At 37.9% G+C, this 21686-nt stretch overlaps 1 protein-coding gene across 2 annotated transcripts in view; it reads left to right on the top strand.

Moving 5' to 3' along the window:
* The window catches only part of YWHAZ (tyrosine 3-monooxygenase/tryptophan 5-monooxygenase activation protein zeta), a 50890-nt gene that overhangs the window by 22781 nt on the left and 6423 nt on the right, over positions 1-21686 (top strand). For both annotated transcript variants that reach the window (XM_053715254.1, XM_053715253.1), the window contains exons 2-3: positions 4425-4729; positions 21020-21143. In XM_053715254.1, the coding sequence (XP_053571229.1) occupies positions 4436-4729; positions 21020-21143 (418 nt within the window). In that variant the 5' untranslated portion in view covers positions 4425-4435. The remainder of the gene's footprint in view (positions 1-4424; positions 4730-21019; positions 21144-21686) is intronic.

The raw sequence follows: 21686 nt of genomic DNA, 5'->3' as shown, positions 1-21686 counted from the left end.
TTACGGATCCAGGTCCAGGGACCCGGGAGCAATGCTGATAGATGCTCTAGCAGCTCCTTGGTTCTTCAACCTGGCCTATGTGTTTCCACCGTTTCCTCTGCTCCCTCGACTGATTGCCAAAATCAAACAGGAGAGAGCATCAGTGATTCTGATAGCGCCTGCGTGACCACGCAGGACCTGGTATGCAGACCTAGTGGACATGTCATCTCTTCCACAATGGACTCTGCCTCTGAGGCAGGACCTTCTAATACAAGGTCCTTTCAATCATCCAAATCTAATTTCTCTGAGACTAACTGCATGGAGATTGAACGCTTGATTCTATCAAGGCGTGGCTTCTCCGAGTCAGTCATTGATACCTTAATACAGGCTCGGAAGCCTGTCACCAGGAAAATCTACCATAAGATATGGCGTAAATATCTTTATTGGTGTGAATCCAAGAGTTACTCATGGAGTAAGGTTAGGATTCCTAGGATATTGTCCTTTCTCCAAGAGGGTTTGGACAAAGGCTTATCAGCTAGTTCTTTAAAAGGACAGATCTCTGCTCTGTCTATTCTTTTGCACAAGCGTCTGGCAGAAGTTCCAGACGTCCGGGCATTTTGTCAGGCTTTGGTTAGGATTAAGCCTGTGTTTAAAACTGTTGCTCCCCCGTGGAGCTTAAACTTGGTTCTTAAATTTCTTCAGGGAGTTCCGTTTGAACCCCTTCATTCCATTGATATTAAACTTTTATCTTGGAAAGTTCTGTTTTTGATGGCTATTTCCTCGGCTCGAAGAGTCTCTGAGTTATCTGCCTTACATTGTGATTCTCCTTATCTGATTTTTCATTCAGACAAGGTAGTTCTGCGTACCAATCCTGGGTTTTTACCTAAGGTGGTTTCTTACAGGAATATCAATCAAGAGATTTGTTGTTCCATCATTGTGTCCTAATCCTTCTTCAAAGAAGGAACGTCGTCTGCATAATCTGGACGTAGTCTGTGCCTTGAAGTTTTACTTACAGGCTACTAAAGATTTTCGTCAAACATCTGCCCTGTTTGTCGTTTACTCTGGACAGAGGAGAGGTCAAAAAGCTTCGGCAACCTCTCTCTCCTTTTGGCTTCGGAGCATAATACGCTTAGCCTATGAGACTGCTGGACATCAGCCCCCTGAAAGGATTACAGCTCATTCTACTAGAGCTATGGCTTCCACCTGGGCCTTTAAAAATGAGGCCTCTGAACAGGTTTGCAAGGCTGCGACTTGGTCTTCGCTTCACACCTTTTCAAAATTTTACACTTTTTTGCTTCTTCGGAGGCTGTTTTTGGGAGACAGGTTCTACAGGCAGTGGTTCCTGCCTTGTCCCTCCCATCATCCGTGTACTTTAGCTTTGGTATTGGTATCCCACAAGTAATGGATGATCCGTGGACTGGATACACTTAACAAGAGAAAACATAATTTATGCTTACCTGATGAATTTATTTCTCTTGTAGTGTATCCAGTCCACGGCCCGCCCTGTCCTTTTTAAGGCAGGTCTAAATTTTAATTAAACTACAGTCACCACTGCACCCTGTGGTTTCTCCTTTCTCGTCTTGTTTTGGTCGAATGACTGGATATGGCAGTGAGGGGAGGAGCTATATAGCAGCTCTGCTGTGGGTGATCCTCTTGCAACTTCCTGTTGGGAAGGAGACTATCCCACAAGTAATGGTTGATCCGTGGACTGGATACACTACAAGAGAAATACATTTTATCAGGTAAGCATAAATTATGTTTTTTCTCTTGGTTTTCTTAGTTTAAACTAAACATAGGTAGGCTCATATGCTAATTTCTAAGCCTTTAAGGGCTGCCTCTTATCACATGCTTTTTAAATCTCTTTTCAACACAGAGACAGCAAGTACACGTGGGCCATATAGATAACACTGTGTTCAGGCACAGGGGGTTATTTAAGATTTAGCACAACACAATGCTACATTTAAGACAATAGATAATAAACAGTCAGTCATGTGATCAGGGGGCTGGAAGAAGGTTCCTAGATACAAGGTTATCACAGAGGTAAAAAGTATATTAATATAACTGTGTTGGTTATGCAAAACTGGGGAATGGGTAATAAAGGGATTATCTATCATTTAAAACAATAACAATTCTATGGTAGACTGTCCCTTTAACAGCATTCTATGTTCGGGGCTTTTGCTGTAGCAAGAACTTTGTGTGGATATTTATTATAGGACAGAAACCAGCAGTAGATGTGTGCAATTGACAATTTTGTTAACTGTAGGAGGCTATTTTTGGTATACAGGTCTTTTCGGAGCCAAATATCGTCTTGTGCAAGACTCTTAGTTTTGTGCAAAACCAAGTGGCATCCATCAGCTGTGAACTCTTGCCCATGCTCAGTACCATCCAGTCCCTCAAAGTGTGTATATAGAGTGCACAACTTGATAATGGGGAGTAATTTGGAAAATCTCTTAACTAAATGTTCTGACTCATGAAAGTTTAATTTTGACTTTAGTGTTCCTTTAATACATCTTATAGTTATGTGAGCAGGTTCAGTACTAAACCACTACTGATGTTCGTTCTTTTGCCTAATGTACATGTGAACAATTTATATTGAGATGTTGGGTTGTAGCATTTTTTCGTTTTTGTTTTTTTTCCCCTCTCCAGGGTTGATTTGATTTAAATAACTAATCAATGCAACTATGATTTTAAATACTTTCTTGCTAGTTACATTTACAACCAGATGAAGGTCTCCTTTTAATGATTTGGTTTATATACAATTAGAAATACATGGTTCACCTCGCAATAATTTTATAATTGGCTGTCTCCTGTTTAATAGGCTAATCATTCATATTTGGACAACTTTTCTACTGTACTTTATTGGAAGGGGAAATCATGATCCCCATAATAACAATTTAGTTTCCATAAAATCCATAACATTTTAGGTTTCACTTTCATTTTACTGCTTGACCCTCCCTCCTCACACTCTTCGTGCAGGTCTATTCTGCCCCAAACAAGTCTTCTATTCATTGAAATTCTTGAAACGTGGCATTTTAAAGGACCCATGTAAGTGACAGTCAAGTAACAATTAAACTTGCAGGATTCAGGGCAAGCAATTTAAACCACTTTCCAATTTACTTTTATCACGTTGGCTTTGTTCTCTTGGTATGTTTTTTGAAAGCTTAACCTAGGTAGGTTTAAACTGATTTCTAAACCGTTGAAGGCCACCTCTTATCTCAGTGCATTTTGATAGATTTTTAGACAGTGCTAGTTCATGTCTCATTAGATAACATTGTGCTCACTCCTGTGGAGATATTTGAGTAACAATGCAAGTCTGTCAAAAGAACTGAGATAAGCAGTCAGTCTGCAGAGGCTTAGATACAATGTAATCACTGAGATAAAATATTAAGTGCTGATTATGCAAAATTGGGGAATGGGTAATAAAGGGATTATCTATCTTTTTAAACGATAACAATTTTCAAGTAAACTGTCCCTTTTTTAAATACGGAATTGCATAGTTCACAAATGCATAATAAAAAAGAATTCCCTCCCCCTGTATCATATGACAGCCATCAGTCACTCACAAAATGCATATACTGTCCACGTATGCACATACTCAGAACTAGCTGGTGTCCCAGTGTGCATATAAAAAGATTATGCACATTTTTAATTTAGTTTCCCCTTAAAGGGACACTAAACCCAATTTTTTTTCTTTTGTGATTCAGATAGAGCATGCAATGTTAAACAACTTTCTAATTTACTCCTATTATAAATTTGTCTTTGTTCTCTTGCTGTCTTTATTTGAAAAAGGCATCTAAGCATGTTTTTTTTTTTTTTTTTGTTCAGAACTCTGGACAGCACTTTTTATTGGAGGAATTTAGCCACCAATCAGCAAGGACAACACAGGTTGTTCACCAAAAATGGGTCTTATATTTCAAATAAAGATACCAAGAGAATGAAGAAAATTTGATAATAGGAGTAAATTAGTAAATTGCTTAAATTTTCATGCTCTATCTGAATCATGAAAGAAAAAAATTGAGTTCAGTGTCCCTTTTAAGAGGTAAAGGGTTCATTCTGTGCACGTAGATTTGTAGAGGAAGAATAGGATTAACGTATTTTTCTCAACTGTGATGAATAGAAATTTGACAAAACAAAGATGGATTATTTTTTTACAAAGGGCTGTTTCTGTCTGAAGGAGCAGTTTCACAAACCTTCCAATGTGTGTCCCTTTTCAATTCCTTTTTGACAAAATTATAGGGCATCTATATGGTTTTCCAATTTATTTTATATCTCTATATAAAGTGGCTTGTGAAATTGTCAACTCTTGCCTGTATTCTTTTGCATTATCGACACTTATGCAGAATTCTCATATTGTACTGATGGGTTTAGAAAATGTTCACCTGACCATGTAATACTAATCTGCTTTATAGACTTATTTTTACGTATAAAACTTTCTTCTTTTTCAGAAAAACTAGCCATGGATAAAAATGAGCAGGTTCAGAAAGCCAAGTTGGCTGAGCAGGCTGAGAGATACGATGACATGGCAGCTTGCATGAAGCAAGTTACCGAGGAAGGAACTGAACTATCTAATGAAGAGCGGAATCTTCTTTCAGTGGCCTATAAAAATGTAGTAGGTGCCCGTCGGTCGTCCTGGAGGGTTGTCTCTAGTATTGAGCAGAAGACAGAAGGATGTGAGAAAAAACAACAAATGGCTCGAGAATACAGAGAGAAAATTGAGACTGAGCTCAAAGATATCTGCACTGACGTTCTGGTGAGATACTAAGTAAAGCTATGAATTGCTCAACAACAGTTCATCAGTGGTTTGCATTTGTGGGTTAAAACTTCAGATAATTTGTTTTAGATCTTTTACGCTAATAGAATCGCTAAAAGGGACATGAAACCCCGAAAAAAATTCCTTTGTGATTCAGATAGTGAATATAATTGTAAAGAACTTTCCGATTTACTTGTATTATCTAATTTGCTTCATTCTCTTGGTATACATTTGTTTAAGAAGCAGCATTGCAGTACTGGGAGCTAGCTGAACACATCGGATGAAGCATATATGTGCAGCCACCAATCAGCAGCTCCTAAGCCTACTTGGGTATCTTTCAACATAGGAGACCTAGAAAATAAAACAAAGTGGCTAATAAAGTAAGAGAGAGAGACACTCACTCAGAGTGGCACTCACTGGGAGAGAGAGACTCAGAGTGGCACTCACTGGGTCTTGTCCATGAAGAAATTAATAAGTGACGTTTTCGGGGTTACCCGTTACTTATTAAAGTTTATTTCTTCATGGAAAAGACCCAGTGAGTGCCTTCTCTTTCTGATGATATATTGTGTGCTGAAGTGCACCCTGGGCACCACGGACGGACTTAATACCTGGAGTGCTTTACCACTGTGTGTGTATGTGCACACTCACACGCACATACACGCACATACGCACGCACATGCACACACATACATACACGCATACACATACGCACACACACACATACGCACACACACACACGCGCGCACACACACACATACACGCGTGTGTATTTATCAATCTGACTCCAATTATTGGTTTGGTTTTGTTTCAAACTATTTTAGCTCAAAAACAGGTTGATTCTTTCTTCCATTTTTTTTTTTTTTTTTTGTAGCCTACATACCCATTTTAACCCAGTATGAAGAAGCAAAAATGGTCAATGTTTAAAGTGGTAGACTTTATTCCATATCAGATCTTAGACCCCTGGCCTTGAATTTCCTCTGCTTTTTAACTTTAAAGGACCATTATAGTGGAAAAATTACATGTTAATGTTAGCACGTGTCATTTTATCAATAGCGTGCCTGCAACTGTGTTTAAAGGAATATTAAACCGTATGCGATTGAAATCTAAAATGTTTAGTTAAAAAGGCCGTAAACACCTTGAGATTTTTATATATAACTTACAATGAAACAACATTGCTATATTTTTTCAATATTTATTTTGTCCCCTTTTCATGTGTTTGCTCTGAAAATTGAGCAATTTCCAATTCTTAGAACTTTGAATTTATCCTGCTTCTTAAAGGGGCATGAAACGCAACTTTCAATTTTACTTCTATTAAAGGGACAGTCAAGTCCAAAAAAAGCTCATGTTTCAAATAGGGCATGTAATTTTAAACAACTTTCCAATTTACTTTTATCCCCAATTTTGCTTTGTTCTCTTGGTATTCTTAGTTGAAAGCTAAACATAGGAGGTTCATATTCTAATTTCTTAGACCTTGAAGGCCGCCTGTAATCTAAATGCATTTTGATAGTTTTTCACCACTAGAGGGCATTAGTTCACGTGTTTCATATAGATAACATTGAGCTCATGCACGTGAATTTACCATGGAGTCAGCTCTGATTGGCTAAAATGCAAGTCTGTCAAAAGAACTCTATTAAGGGGGCAGTCTATTGAGGCTTAGATACAAGGTAATTACAGAGGTAAAATGTGTGTAATTATAACTGTTGGTTATGCAAAACTGGGGAATTGGTAATTGAGGGATTATCTATCTTTTTAAAACATAATTCTGGTGTTGACTGTCCCTTTAAATGTGCTTCATTCTCTTGGTATCATTTGTTGAAGGAGCAGCAATGCACTACTGGTTTCAAACTGAACACATTGGTGAGCCAATGACAATCGGTGTTTGTGTATATGTGTGTATGTATCCACCAATCGCAGCTAGAACCTAGGTTCTTTTCTGCTGCTGAGCTTACCTAGTTAAAGCTTTCAGCAAAGAATACACAAGAGATGGAAGTACATTGGAAAGTTGTTGTATAATTGTATGCTCTGTCTAAATGATGAATGTATATGATTTTGCTGTCCCTTTAAGGCTAACTCTGCTATATGCCTGTCTCTCTAATTGGTTTGATCAAGTAACTGCTATGTACTTTATACTAACTTTGGCTACTTGTGTTTTCTGTAGAAAGAAGATTGGCTCTTCCAAATTGCAGTACAAGGATGTTAATTTAGTTTTAAAAACATTTAAGACTTGACTGATATTTTCTATAACTCGACAGAAATATCTTGTAATTACTAGAGGTTTACTTATAAAACTATATACTTTCTTGTCTTTCCTGCTAAAGACCATTAGGGACAGATATAAAATAGGCAATAAGAGACTGTACAAACAAGGCCGTGCGGAACATAGCATAGTCTCTAAAGGATTCCCCATAGCCTTTTTTGTAGAAATCTAGTTCAAACATCGCGGCACCCATTACTTTACGGAAATTTAAACCTTTACACTTTTCAGTATTTAACAATTGTAAAAAAAACAAAACACATCTACATATTCTAAGGCTGATCTTTGCTTTGACTAAACTGTGTAGCATGTTCTTACAGTTTAACATAAATATTAAACGGTATAAGATTATTTTTGTTCCATTTTCTTGTAATTTAACTCTGTACAATGAAAAAAAAAACAAAAAAAACTTTTTTTAGAGTTTCTATAAAGTAATGGGCACCACCACATTTAAACTTAAGTTGCTCCTTTGGTGTTTCCCCTGCTGAAGACAATTCATGAGATATAAAACGGGCAATAAGAGGCCTGTCTAAAAGGGATTCCATACAGCTTTGTATTCGCAAATATAGATGAATAGAAAACTAATTCAAACATGATGCTGTCCATTACTTTACACTTTCAATATTTACAACTAATAATTGTTAAAAATACAACTTCATATTCTATATATATCTAAGTTGACGTTTCGGCTATGCAAGTAGCCTCTCTCAAGACGATCAATATCGATAACAGCAGCAACACAGCGTTTCCTAACACCATAGCGTGACAGTGTATGATACAGTGTATGATAATGTCATGCTATGGTGTTAGGAAACGCTGTGTTGCTGCTGTTATCGATATTGATTGTCTTGAGAGAGGCTACTTGCATAGCCGAAAGGTCAACTTACTTTGTTCTATGATGAATATATGAAGTAAAGATTTGTTTTTTTTTTCTACTGTCAAGCCCTGTGAGTGCCCTTTCTTGGAGGTTCTTATACATATGATTTGAGTAGACACCCAGGCACTGAATGAGCTACGGCTAAAGGAGTGTGTGTGTGTCCTATCTGTCTAAATTAAGGAATGCTTGGGTTTTGTATTCGGTCCCTTTAATATTTTGTTTGCTGTCAGGCTGCTTCTTTAGTTTCCTCTGTGTCCAGGGCTTGTGCAAGACGAGCTGAAAGTGATAGTACTAGGCTCAGTGCACGTGCAAAGCATGGAAACAATAATCATGTCACCTCAAGGTATAGCAGCTTTAGCTCCTGTTAAAAGAAAAAAAATCTGAGAAACCTGCATGGTGTTGGTTGCTGGCCCCTGCTTTAATATTAAATGTTTTAAGGTTCTACTATGCTAAATTAAATGTTTTTGGTGTAATTTAATTTTTTTTTTTTTAAATCTAAGTTTTATTTTTTACAATGTATTAGTTTTGTTGGGTTCTTAAAGCATGATTCTGTGCAGAGGGGAGAACAATTGCTTGCCGATCAAGTTGTGGGAGTTTTGCTCACCCATGGACAAGTAATGTACCCTTTTGTTTCAGAATGAAAATGGCTATCTTTTTAATACATTTTAATTAGTATCCTTTTATATATCCCTATGTTGGATTTTATATTACAATCCCTAGGTGTTACTGTCCTTTAATTTTACGCAAATTACTAGATAATATATCTGTTTTTATCAAATGGAAATGAAATTTAATTTTTTTTCTTTTTGATTCGGGGCATACAACTTTTCTCTTGTAAGGTGTATCCAGTCCACGGATTCATCCTTTACTTGTGGGATATTCTCCTTCCCTACAGGAAGTGGCAAAGAGAGCACACAGCAGAGCTGTCCATATTGCTCCCTCTGTAACTCCACCACCCAGTCATTCTCTTTGCCGGCTCTAAGCACTAGGGTCTCTCTCGGGAGGGTAAAGGGAATGTGGTGTTAGAATTGTAGTTTTTATTATCTTCAATCAAAAGTTTATTTTAAATGGTACCGGTTTGTACTATTTACTCTAGCAGAAAAGTGATGACTATTTCTGCTGAGAGGAAAATGATTTTAGCATGTTGTAACTAAAATCCACTGCTGTTCCCACACAGGAGTGAGGAGTACCAGAAAACTTCAGTTGGGGGGGGGGGGGACGGTTTGCAGGGTAATCTGCAATGAGGTATGTTCAGTCATTTATTTGTAGACAAGACTGAGATAATGCTAGAAGAGACTGACAATATCCCCATGAGGGGAGGGTAAGCTATGTTCACAGACTTAGTAAGGAATTGAATGCTTACATAACAGGGCTAATTATGCTGGTTGACACTAATTCAGGGCAATCGATTGTTTGTTTATTACGGAAAATATCGTTTGTAAGACACTTAGGAGTGACTTATTAGGCCTCACAGCTCCGGAGTAGAGTGGGAGGGGCCTAATTTTGCGCCTCAGATGCACAGTTAGAATTGCATAAGAAGTTCATGCTGCTTCACATGGAGGGTCCTGCTGCTGTTTGAGGGCCTAAAAGAAGCTATATTCCCCCAAATCTGATCCCTAAGGGCAGGTAGGGCCACAGCAAGGCTGTGGCAAGGAGCTGTAGTAATTTTAACCGGGTGTTGGCTTTAGGCTGTTCCGTTTTGGGCATTAAGGGGTTAATCATTTGGATACTAGTGGTGCAATCTTACTAAGGCTTTAGGTACATACTGTGAAAATTTCAAAAGCATTGCTGCATTTTTCAATGTTTTGTAAAATTGTGTGCGCTTTTTATCTCTTAAAGGCACAGTAACATTTTTTCAAATTGTGTTTTTTATTTGATTAAAGGGATTTCCAAGCCTGTTTGTGTATACTACTAGTCTGTTAAACATGTCTGACACCAAAGAAAATCCTTGTTCAATGTGTTTAGAAGCCATGGTGGAACCCCCTCTCAGAATGTGTCCCACTTGTACTGATATGTCTATACACTTTAAAGATCATATTGTTGCACTTAAGAATGTGGCCCAAGATGATTCTCAGACTGAAGGTAACGAGGGTAGCCCGTCTACCTCTCCCCAAGTGTCGCAACCAGTTACGCCCGCTCAAGCGATGCCTAGTACCTCTAGTGCGTCTAACCCTTTTACATTACAAGACTTAGCGGCAGTCATGGATAATTCTCTTACAGCCTTCTTATCTAAACTGCCCGTGTTACCTGCAAAGTGTGATAGCTCTGTTTTAAGAACAGATTATGAGCATTCTGGCGCTTTGGTAGCCGTATCCGATATTCCCTCACAACGCTCTGAAGTGGGAGCGAGGGATTTGATGTCTGAGGGAGAAGTCTCTGATTCAGGAAGGGTTCCTCCTCAGACAGATTCAGATACATTGGCTTTTAAATTTAAACTAGAACACCTCCGCGTTTTGCTCAGGGAGGTATTAGCTACTCTGGATGACTGCGACCCTTTGGTGATCCCAGAGAAATTGTGTAAAATGGACAAGTACCTAGAGGTCCCTGTTTACACTGATGCGTTTCCGGTCCCTAAGAGGATTGCGGATATCGTTACTAGGGAGTGGGATAGACCAGGTGTTCCCTTTGTTCCCCCTCCTGTTTTTAAGAAAATGTTCCCCATATCTGACCCCGTGCGGGACTCGTGGCAGACGGTCCCTAAGGTGGAGGGGGCTGTTTCTTCACTTGCTAAACGCACAACCATACCAATTGAAGACCCGTTGTGCTTTTAAAGAACCTATGGATAAGAAGTTAGAGGGCTTACTTAAGAAAATTTTTGTTCAACAAGGTTTTCTTCTCCAACCTATTGCCTGCATTATTCCTGTAACTACTGCAGCTGCTTTCTGGTTTGAGGTGCTGGAAGACTCGCTCCAGACGGAGACCTCTTATGAGGAAATTATGGATAGAATTAAGGCTCTAAAGCTAGCTAATTCTTTTATCACTGATGCCGCTTTCCAAATAGCTTAGTTAGCGGCAAAAAATTCAGGTTTTGGCACGCAGGGCGCTATGGCTAAAGTCCTGGACGGCCGATGTGTCTTCTAAATCCAAGCTTTTGAACATCCCTTTCAAAGGAAAGACCCTCTTCAGGCCTGAATTGAAAGAGATTATTTCAGAAATCACTGGGGGAAAAGGCCATGCGCTCCCTCAGGACAAGTCCTTTAAGACAAAGAACAAAGCTAATTTTCGTTCCTTTCGTAATTTCAGTAGCGGCCCCGCTTCATCCTTTCCGGCTGCAAAGCAAGAGGGTAACGCTTCACAGCCCAAGGCAACTTGGAAACCTTACTACCAGGGCTGGAATAAGGGTAAACAGGCCAAAAAGCCTGCAGCTGCCACCAAGACAGCATGAAGGGGTAGCCCCCGCAGACTGTCTCTCTTCGCTCAGGCCTCGGCAAGAGATGTACACGATCCTTGGGCATTAGATATTGTATCCCAGGGATATCTTCTAGAATTCAAGGGCTCTCCTCCAAGGGGAAGGTTCCACATTTCTCATCTGTCTACAGATCAGACAAAGAAAGAGGTGTTTTTACGCTGTGTAGAAGATCTACATACAACGGGTGTGATCCACCCAGTTCCAATTGCGTAACAAGGGTTGGGGTTTTACTCAAACCTGTTTGTGGTTCCCAAAAAAGAGGGAACTTTCAGACCCATCCTGGATCTAAAAATTCTAAACAAATTCCTAAGTCCCATCATTCAAAATGGAGACCATTCGGACAATCTTACCCATGATCCAGGAAGGTCAATATATGACTACCGTAGATCTAAAGGATGCATACCTACACATTCCTGTCCACAAAGATCATCACCAGTTTCTCAGGTTCGCTTTTCTGGACAAACATTACCAGTTTGTGGCTCTTCCCTTCGGCTTAGCCACTGCTCCAAGAATTTTCACAAAGGTGCTAGGATCCCTCCTGGCGGTTCTAAGACCGCGGGGCATAGCAGCGGCGCCTTACCTAGACATCTTAATTCAGGCGCCGTCTTTCCAAAGAGCCAAGTCTCACACGGAGATTGTATTGGCCTTTCTGAGGTCTCATGGGTGGAAGGTGAACATCCAAAAGAGTTCTCTTTCCCCTCTCACAAGGGTTCCCTTCCTAGGGACTCTAATAGACTCGGTAGAAATGAAAATATTTCTGACGGAGGTCAGAAAGTTAAAACTCTTAACTACTTGCAGAGTTCTTCATTCCATTCCCTGGCCATCTGTAGCTCAGTGCATGGAGACAATCGGATTAATGGTAGCAGCAATGGACATAGTCCCTTTTGCTCGGATACACCTCAGACCACTGCAACTATGCATGCTCAAACAGTGGAATGGGGATTATGCAGATTTGTCTCCTCAAATTCAGTTGGACCAGGAGACCAGAGATTCTCTTCTCTGGTGGTTGTCTCAGGACCACCTGTATCAGGGAATATGTTTCCGCAGGCCAGAGTGGGTCATTGTAACGACCGACGCCAGTCTGTTAGGCTGGGGTGCTGTCTGGGACTCCCTGAAAGCTCAGGGCTTATGGTCTCGGGAAGAAACTCTTCTCCCGATAAACATTCTGGAACTGAGGGTGATATTCAACGCTCTTCAGGCATGGCCTCAATTAGCTGCGGCCAAATTAATCAGATTGCAGTTACGACTGTAGCTTTCGTCAATCATCAGGGGGGAACAAAGAGTTCCCTATCGATGACGGAAGTAACCAAAATAATCAGGTGGGCGGAGGATCACTCCTGCCATCTCTGAGCAATTCACATCCCAGGAGTAGACAACTGGGAGGCAGATTTTCTAAGTCGTCAGACTTTTCACCCGGGGGAGTGGGAACTCCACCCGGAGGTATTTGCCCAGCTGACTCGGCTATGGGGCACTCCAGAGGACAAAACTTCCTCTCTACGGGTCCAGGTCCCGGGACCTCAAGGCGGTATTGATAGATGCTCTAGCAGCGCCTTGGTCCTTCAATCTGGCTTATGTTTTTCCACCGTTTCTTCTCCTCCCTCGTCTGGTCGCCAGAATCAAGCAGGAGAAGGCTTTGGTGATTCTTATAGCGCCTGCGTGGCCACACAGGACTTGGTATGCAGACCTAGTGGACATGTCATCTGTCCCACCATGGACACTGCCAATGAGGCAGGATCTTCTAATACAGGGTCCGTTCAAGCATCCAAATCTAGTTTCTCTACGTCTGACTGCTTGGAGATTGAACGCTTAATTCTATCAAAGCGTGGTTTCTCTGAGTCAGTTATAGATACTCTGATTCAGGCTAGAAAGCCTGTCACCAGGAAAATCTACCATAAGATATGGCGGAAATATCTTTGTTGGTGTGAATCCAAGGGTTACTCATGGAGTAAAATTAGGATTCCCAGGATATTGTCCTTTCTCCAAGAAGGATTGGAGAAAAGATTGTCGGCTAGTTCCTTAAAAGGACTAATATCTGCTCTGTCTATCCTTTTACACAAGCGTCTAGCAGAGGTACCAGACGTTCAAGCGTTTGCTCAGGCTTTAGTCATGGAGTTTAAATCTAGTTCTTTCAGTTCTTCAAGGGGTTCCGTTTGAACCTTTACATTCCATAGATATTAAGTTGTTATCTTGGAAAGTTTGTTTTTGGTAGCTATCTCTTCTGCTCGAAGAGTTTCAGAATTATCTGCCTTACAGTGTGATTCACCTTACCTGGTGTTCCACGCAGATAAGGTAGTTTTGCGTACCAAGCCTGGTTTTCTTCCTAAAGTTGTTTCTAACAAGAATATTAACCAGGAAATAGTTGTTCCTTCTCTGTGTCCTAATCCTCCTTCGAAGAAGGAAAGTCTATTACATAATCTTGATGTAGTTTGTGCTTTAAAGTTCTATTTACAAGCAACTAAGGATTTCAGACAAACATCTTCCTTGTATGTTATCTATTCTGGTAAGAGGAGAGGTCAGAAAGCGACTGCTACCTCTTTCCTTTTGGCTGAAAAGCATCCGTTTGGCCTATGAGACTGCTGGCCAGTAGCCTCCTGAAAGAATTACTGCTCATTCTACCAGAGCAGTGGCTTCCACATGGGCTTTCAAAAATGAGGCTTCTGTTGAACAGATTTGTAAGCCAGCGACTTTGTCTTCACTGCATACTTTTGCCAAATTTTACAAATTCGATACTTTTTCTTCGGAGGCTATTTTTGGGAGGTTTTGCAAGCAGTGGTGCCTTCCGTTTAAGGTACCTGTCTTGTTCCCTCCCTTCATCCGTGTCCTAAAGCTTTGGTATTGGTATCCCACAAGTAAAGGATGAATCCGTGGACTGGATACACCTTGCAAGAGAAAACAATTTATGCTTACCTGATAAATTACTTTCTCTTGTGGTGTATCCAGTCCACCGCCCGCCCTGGCAATTAAGTCGGGTAATAATTATTTTTTTTTTTTGTTAAACTACAGTCACCACTGCACCCTATGGTTTCTCCTTTTTCTTCCTAACCTTTGGTCGAATGACTGGGGGGTGGAGCTAGAGGGGGAGCTATATGGACAGCTCTACTGTGTGCTCTCTTTGCCACTTCCTGTAGGGAAGGAGAATATCCCACAAGTAAAGGATGAATCCATGGACTGGATACACCACAAGAGAAAGTAATTTATCAGGTAAGCATAAATTCTGTTTTCCTAAATGTTATCTATATATTACACATGAACTAACGCCCTCTAGCTGTGAAAAACTGTCATGCGTTCAATAAGAGGCAGCCTTCAAGGGCTTATGAATTGGCATATGAGCCTACCAAGGTTTAGCTTTCATCTAAGAATACCAAGAGATCAAAGAAAATTTGATCAACTTAAACTTGGAATTTATTTATTTTTTTTAAATTACATGCCCTATCTGAATCATGAATGTTTAATTTTGACTAGAACCTTTTTTTTAAAGGGACAGTATACTGTAAAATTGTTTTCCCCTTTGTGGTTAGTGACTTGTTTTATGCCTGCTGTTGAGTTTAAAATGCATGGGAAATTGCTCCTTCAGGGTTATTGTATATTAAATTGCTGTTTCTGCTAACTGAAACAGCCTAATCTAATGGGCTGAGCTCCCCAGGAAATCACACCCCATTAGCATGTCTTTATGCAAAATCCTTCTCTTGCTGTATACACAGGTTATACTTTTTCAGATTGGAAAATGTACCCTACCAGAGATCTATTAAGCTTTGATTAAATATGGATCATACATTTTGAAAAATACTGCTTTATTGTTGTGAGCTGAGATGGCAGAAAAAAAATAGGATACAAGGTTATATATGTGTTACAATATAGATAAGCTACATTGCAGGCTTATCACTGTGAATCTCAAACTAGATTACTATTTAAACATTATTTTACTCCTAATCAATGGAATATCTTGTTCTCTAATAAATTTATTAAGTCAAGAGTTCAGTCCAAATTTTCTATATTTTTGGTTAGGATTAGTCCCTTTGGGCTTCAGGTTTTTTTTTTTTTTTTAAAGATTTAGTTTAATTTGGGTTATCGACAGGTTTTTTTTTGTTTATTTTCTGGGTGGGATCAGATTGGAGAGAAAAAATTAATACCACTTCTCTCCAATATTCTGTGCGCGAGGTGTTTTCTGTAGAAATGGCTTACTCCGTAAATTCCAAAAATACAACAAATTAAACAAATCTATTAATTTCCCAATTTGTTAAAGAGTATGTCTTTAAATGAGGAAAATGGCAATATTCAAAAATGTGTTAATGGCCCCCTTCATCTAATCTTGAATAACCAATACAAAGACAGATTCTCCGAATTTTAAACTGTATTTGATTCATTAGAATAGTAATTATCATTACATTTTTCTTCATGTAGTAGAATGTACATTTTATATTCTGTTGCGTTCAATTTGTTCTATATTCAATTTTGTAAAAAGGGAGAGCGAGATATTTAAAGAGATATTAGTCTAAAATGTAAACTTAAATTGATAGGATAGAGCAGGACATTTTTTAACAACTTTCTAATTTACTTCTATATTAATTTTGCTTGGTACCCTTTAACCCCTTCAATACCGGGACTTTCAGAGAAGAACTTGCCAAAATACCCGAGAATTTCTATCATTTTTGCGATCACTTTTTTTTTTTTAGTAGACAACCAAAGGTATTGATCTAGGCCTATTTTGATATATTTCATGCCATCATTTTATTGCCAAATGCGATCATGTAAAAAAAAAAAAAATAGTTTAACTTTTTCACAAACTTTGGGTTTCACACTGAAATTTACATACTGCGTCAGCTTGTGCAATCATGACACACATGATTGTAGATGCGTCTCTGGGATCTCCATTGTTTAGAAATAGCAGACATACATGGTTTTGCCATTGCTTTTTGGTAATTAGAAGCCCGCTAATTACACCACACTTGGGTTATGTACTTGACACCACGTGTACCCTAGTGCATGGGTTTCTCAAGCCCTGGAATATGGGCTCTAAGGTGCTAACTCACAATTATCTCATTTCACCAGAGACCCAGGTGAGACTTAGTTTATAACCTTTTCTGCCACCTGCAGTTTTATATCGATCCATTACCAAGACAGTGAGGTTTGTTTTTGTGTTTTTTTTTTAGAAAACTAGAGCCTTTTTATTTTGGAAAGGCCAGTCAAATTAAAGGGATACTTATCTGCACTTTAATGTAGAATTTATGCTTCTCGCTCTCCCTAGAGAAGGCAAATTCTGTAACCTAGGTTTACTTTTCTTTTTGCTGCAAATCGGTGGCTGGTTTTGGTGGTTTGAAGTCTTTTTTTGAGAGAAACCTAGGTTATTGATTTATGCTCTTTGGCCTCTCTCTAGGAAACAAGACATTTGTAATGTACTTTGTTTAAAAAAAAAAAAAAAAAAAAAAAAGAGAAAGTCATGTACTGGAGATAAACTTTAGCTCAGAATATGCAGGACAGAAATTGATACCAACCCTTTTAGAAAGGACAAAGGAAATAGCTTTCATCTAAAAATATTGCCTGTTAAGCCACAAAATACCATGTCACACCTGTTTTAATCATTAGCCAAATTAACAGAACTACTGCACCATTGTAGTGGTGTTACTTAAAGGTACAGTAAAGGGAAAAAAATGAAACTTTCATGATTCAGATAACTTGGAATCTTAAACAACTTTGCAATTTACTTCTATTTCATTTGCTTCTTTTTCTTTATATCCATTGTTGAAAAACATACCTAGGTAGGCTCAGGTTCAGCAATGCACTACTAAGAGAAGCTGTTGGTGGCTGCATGTATATGCCTTCTGTGATTGACTTGCCTGTGTTCAGCTAGCTCCCAGTAGTGCATTGCTGCACCTTCAACAAAGGATATGAAGCAAATTTGATGTATGCTCCATCTGAATCATGAACAAGAAACATTTTTGGTTTCATGTCCTTTTTAAAGAGATATTGTAGGCAAATGTTTTCTGCAACACCCAGGAAAAGCACATATTAAACTTTTTTTTTAAAAACGTGGGAGGTCTATAGAAGTCACACATGAATGATGCATCAAATTACATGCACAAACTGGTGCATGTGAAAAAGTCTTAAATAATTTTTCACTTTATGTAGTGGGAAGTTCCCCCCCCCTATATATATATATATATATATATATATATATATATATATAATTTTCTGCTTCCATTACCCTTGGAGGATGCTGGAACCGTTCAGTTGCCATTTCTGATTTTATTTTACATTGTAAATGTTTCTGCAATCTTCAGCAAATCCGCCAACTATTCATTCTGATATAGTCTTCATAATGCTATGTACTTGTTAATGTTGGTAAAATATTTACAACTTTGAAAGAAAATGTACCGAAAAATAACTGCATTTTAGCTCCTGCTATCTATGCTTCAAAGCTATGATAATAAATAAATAAAACTAATTTTAGCCTGGCATTTAACTCTCAACTATTAGCTTTAATTATTTTTACATACAAGTGAATGCTGTGTTCAATATACTCGCCCCCTTAAAGGGACACTCAAGTCAAAATCAAACTTTCCTAATTCAGAAAGCGCACACAATTTTAAGATTTTTTCTAATTTACTTAAATTATCAAATTTTGCACAATCTTTTTATGTACACACTTTTGAGGCACCAACTCCTACTCAGCAGGTACACAAGCTCACAGGTTATACATATACTAGTCTGTGATTGGCTGTTGTCTCTCACATGATACGGGAGCTGACCTATGGGATAAAAATGAATTTGCCAGAAAATAATTACTGCTTTTATGAAATTCAGAATAACTGTTAATGCATTGTCTTTGTATTATTTACATTCGGAAATGTTATTCTCAGAAGCTTAACGTGGTAGTAAAGTCAAAATAAACTTAAATGGATAGAACAGAACGTGCAGTTTTCCCATTTACTTCTATTCTCAATTTTGTCTTGAGCCACCTGGCAGTAGTGCTTATTGCAAAGTTTTATACATAGTTGCAAACACTGCTGTCATAAAGTGCTAAAGCTACATGCTCCTATCCTACCTAGGTCTACTTTTCTACAAAGGATACCAAGAGAACAAATGTAATGATCAAAGTAAAGTGGAAAGTTAAAATATGTATGTACTATTTGAATCATGACCATCTGATTTTGACTCTTTAAAGGAACACAACAACAAAATTCTTAATTCAGACAGAACAAAAAGTTTCCAATTTACTTCTGTGATCACCTTTTGCTTTGTTTTTATGTACGTCTGGTGCACTACATGACAGGAAATAGTGCACAAATACAGAACATTTTATAGTTTGAATAAATTGAATCATGAGACAAATTTGGGGTTTATGTCCCTTTAATTAAATCCTACAGTCTTCAAAATTCTGACTCTGCACAGCAATGAAATAAGGATGATTATCGTCTACTTGTTATGCAGTTTGCCCATGGACTGCAAATTATGCTAAAATAATGGCTTTAAAACTTTATCTTGTGTTTTACTATGACTTATACTATAAGTGACATCATTCTTATGAATACAAGAAAACTAAGCTTTTACATTAGAGAGGGACGTAAATTTAAAACATAACTTTGAAATTTGCCTGAAAAAAATCTACCAGTCTTTTTATTAATTTGTGTATTATGCAAATCTACTGTTTACTGCTCCTTTAAAGGGACATGAAACCCAAATTTTTTCTTTCATGATTCAGATAGAGAATACAATTTTAAACAACTTTCCAGTTTACTTCTATTTAATTTGCTTCCTTCTCTTATCTTTTGCAAAAAGGTTTATCTAGGTAAGCTCAGGAGCAGCAAAGAACCTAGCTGCTGATTGGTGGCTGCATGTTTATACCGATTGTCATTGTCAGTTAGAAAGCAGTAGTGCATTGCTGCTCCTTCAACAACTGATACCAAGAAAATTAAACAAATTAGATAATATAAGTAAATTAGAAAGTTGTTTAAAATTGTATTCTCTATCAGAATGAGAGAAAATGTTTGGGTTTCATGTCCCTTTTTAAGGGAAAAAATAAAATGGCGCTGTTGCTTTCCACCAGTAAAGCCATGGAGCAATGTGACTAGACGTACACTTCCCTATGCTTAAATCAGAATAAACAGATATGTTTAAATAAATTGATGCCTCTCCTTTTAAAAAGTGTATGTCTAACACAGTTACTGTAAGGCAGTGTAATACAACTTTTAAAGGGACAGTGAGGTAGTAGTGATGCACTGTTTTGTAGAACACACTTTTTAAATAAAGAAATACAAGAAATGCTCTGAATTGTAATATTTTATTGTATTAAGGGACCACTACATATAGTAGAATTGAATAACTGGCACATACACAATAGCAATTTGAATTGGAAATGAACAGTAGGCATATACGTACATACTGTTCACTTTTGCACATGCCCAGTAAAAGCTGGAGCCTCAATGTACTTATAAAATGTGCACATTTTTGATAATGGATGTTTATTGAAAACTTTTAATAATGAAACTTTAGTTTTGACTTTAGTGGCCCTTTTTAGATAGTTCATTTAAGAGTGTGTGCCTAACAGATTAGTAAACAGTTGAAGAATCCAATATGCACAGTGTAAGTTGCATACTGCAAAGCATGTCATGATTGCTAAAAAACATTTTAATTGTTATAGGTTAAGGGATTAAAGATTGTCTCATGTTAAAGGGACAGTCCAAGCCAAAATAAACTTTCATGATTCAAATAGGGCATGTAATTTTAAACAACTTTCCAATTTACTTTTATCACCAATTTTGCTTTGTTCTTTTGGTATTAGTTGAAAGCTAAACCTAGGTAGAATCCTATGCTAATTTCTTAGACCTTGAAGGCCACCTCTAATCTGAATGCATTTTGACAGTTTTTCACCACTAGAGTGCATTAGTTCATGTGTCATATAGATGACATTGAGCTCATGCACGTGAAGTTACCTAGGAGTCAGCACTGATTGGCTAAAATGCAAGTCTGTCAAAAGAACTGAAATAAGGGGGCAGTTTGCAGAGGCTTAGATACAAGGTAATCACAGATGTAAAAAGTGTATTAATATAACTGTTGGTTAGGCAAAACTGGGGAATGGGTAATAAAGGTATTGCCTATATTTTTTAAACAAAAATAATTCTGGTGTTGACTGACTGTCCCCTTTAAGTGAGATCATAAGTTAAATAAAGTTAAAGCTGTTTAAAATTAATATTGTAGCTGACAGGAAATGTATTTGTACACAATTCATTTGTACAGAGATGTATTGCTCACTCCATATTAAAGGGACATGCCACCCACATTTTTTCTTTTATGATTTAGAAAGAGAATGCAATTTTAAACATCTTTCTAATTTACTTGTATTATCTAATTTGTTTTATTCTCTTGATATTCTTTGATGAAAAGCATATCTAGATATGCTCACTAGCTGCTGATTGGTTGCTGCACATAGAAGCCTCGTGTGATTGGCTCACCATGTGCATTGCTTTTTCTTCAACTAAGGATATCTAAAAAATGAAGCAAAATAAATAATGGAAGTAAATTGTAATGTTTAAATTTCTATTCTCTATCTGAATCATGAAAGAAAGATTTTGGGTTTAGTGGCCCTTTAAGGACAGTTGCTTTTGCACTATTGATATACAGCTACAAGTTATATGCATGAGAGTGAGGAACAGCTTATGAAACAGTACAATATGTTTATGCCCTCTTTGTAATGGGAACAAAATGCTTGTTGCTAAATTTAATACTTTTTATTTATTTTTTTGTCATGCGCAGGGTCTTCTAGACAAATACTTGGTACCCAATGCATCACAAGCAGAGAGCAAGGTCTTCTATTTGAAAATGAAGGGCGATTATTACCGTTACTTGGCTGAGGTTGCTGCTGGCGAAGATAAGCAAAGTATGTTTTATTTTATATCTGTTTTAAGTTGACTCTTTGTTTTCTATCATTTGTTTACTATATAGAAATATAAACATTCAGGACATTTTTAAGCCACGGGGGGCTCTTGCTTGATCATATTTTCTGAATTTCAGATGTAATCTTATCTATAAATGAAAGTAATGTGTACTTTTTGGAGGCAGTTGTTTGCTGCACTTGCTTTACTTGAAGTAGCTGCAGGTGATACACTTGTGATGATGCAGCTGTTACAGAAGGGGTTTCTGGAATGGAAACATTGAGTAAAAAGCGAATTGCACTTTCATTGCTCCTCAGTTAATTCCATTAAGTCCTTTTTAATATCTTTAGGACACCTCTGGTATACAAGGATGTGTTTCTGTTTTCCTGGTAGTGTTTGGGAAAAGCACATTTCTTTTGACAGTATTGTCATATTGCTGCTTTTGTCTCATTTTGCACTGTGGAAATGTTTTCAAATGCTGGATGATGTTCTCACTATTTTACAGAGGATGAAAAAAAACTATTTAGTGGCCAAATTACAGGTAAACA

Source organism: Bombina bombina, chromosome 5, assembly GCF_027579735.1.
Source record: "Bombina bombina isolate aBomBom1 chromosome 5, aBomBom1.pri, whole genome shotgun sequence".
Taxonomy (NCBI): domain Eukaryota; kingdom Metazoa; phylum Chordata; class Amphibia; order Anura; family Bombinatoridae; genus Bombina; species Bombina bombina.
Note: the sequence above shows the minus strand (reverse complement) of the source record. Positions and strands in the feature narration are given on the sequence as shown.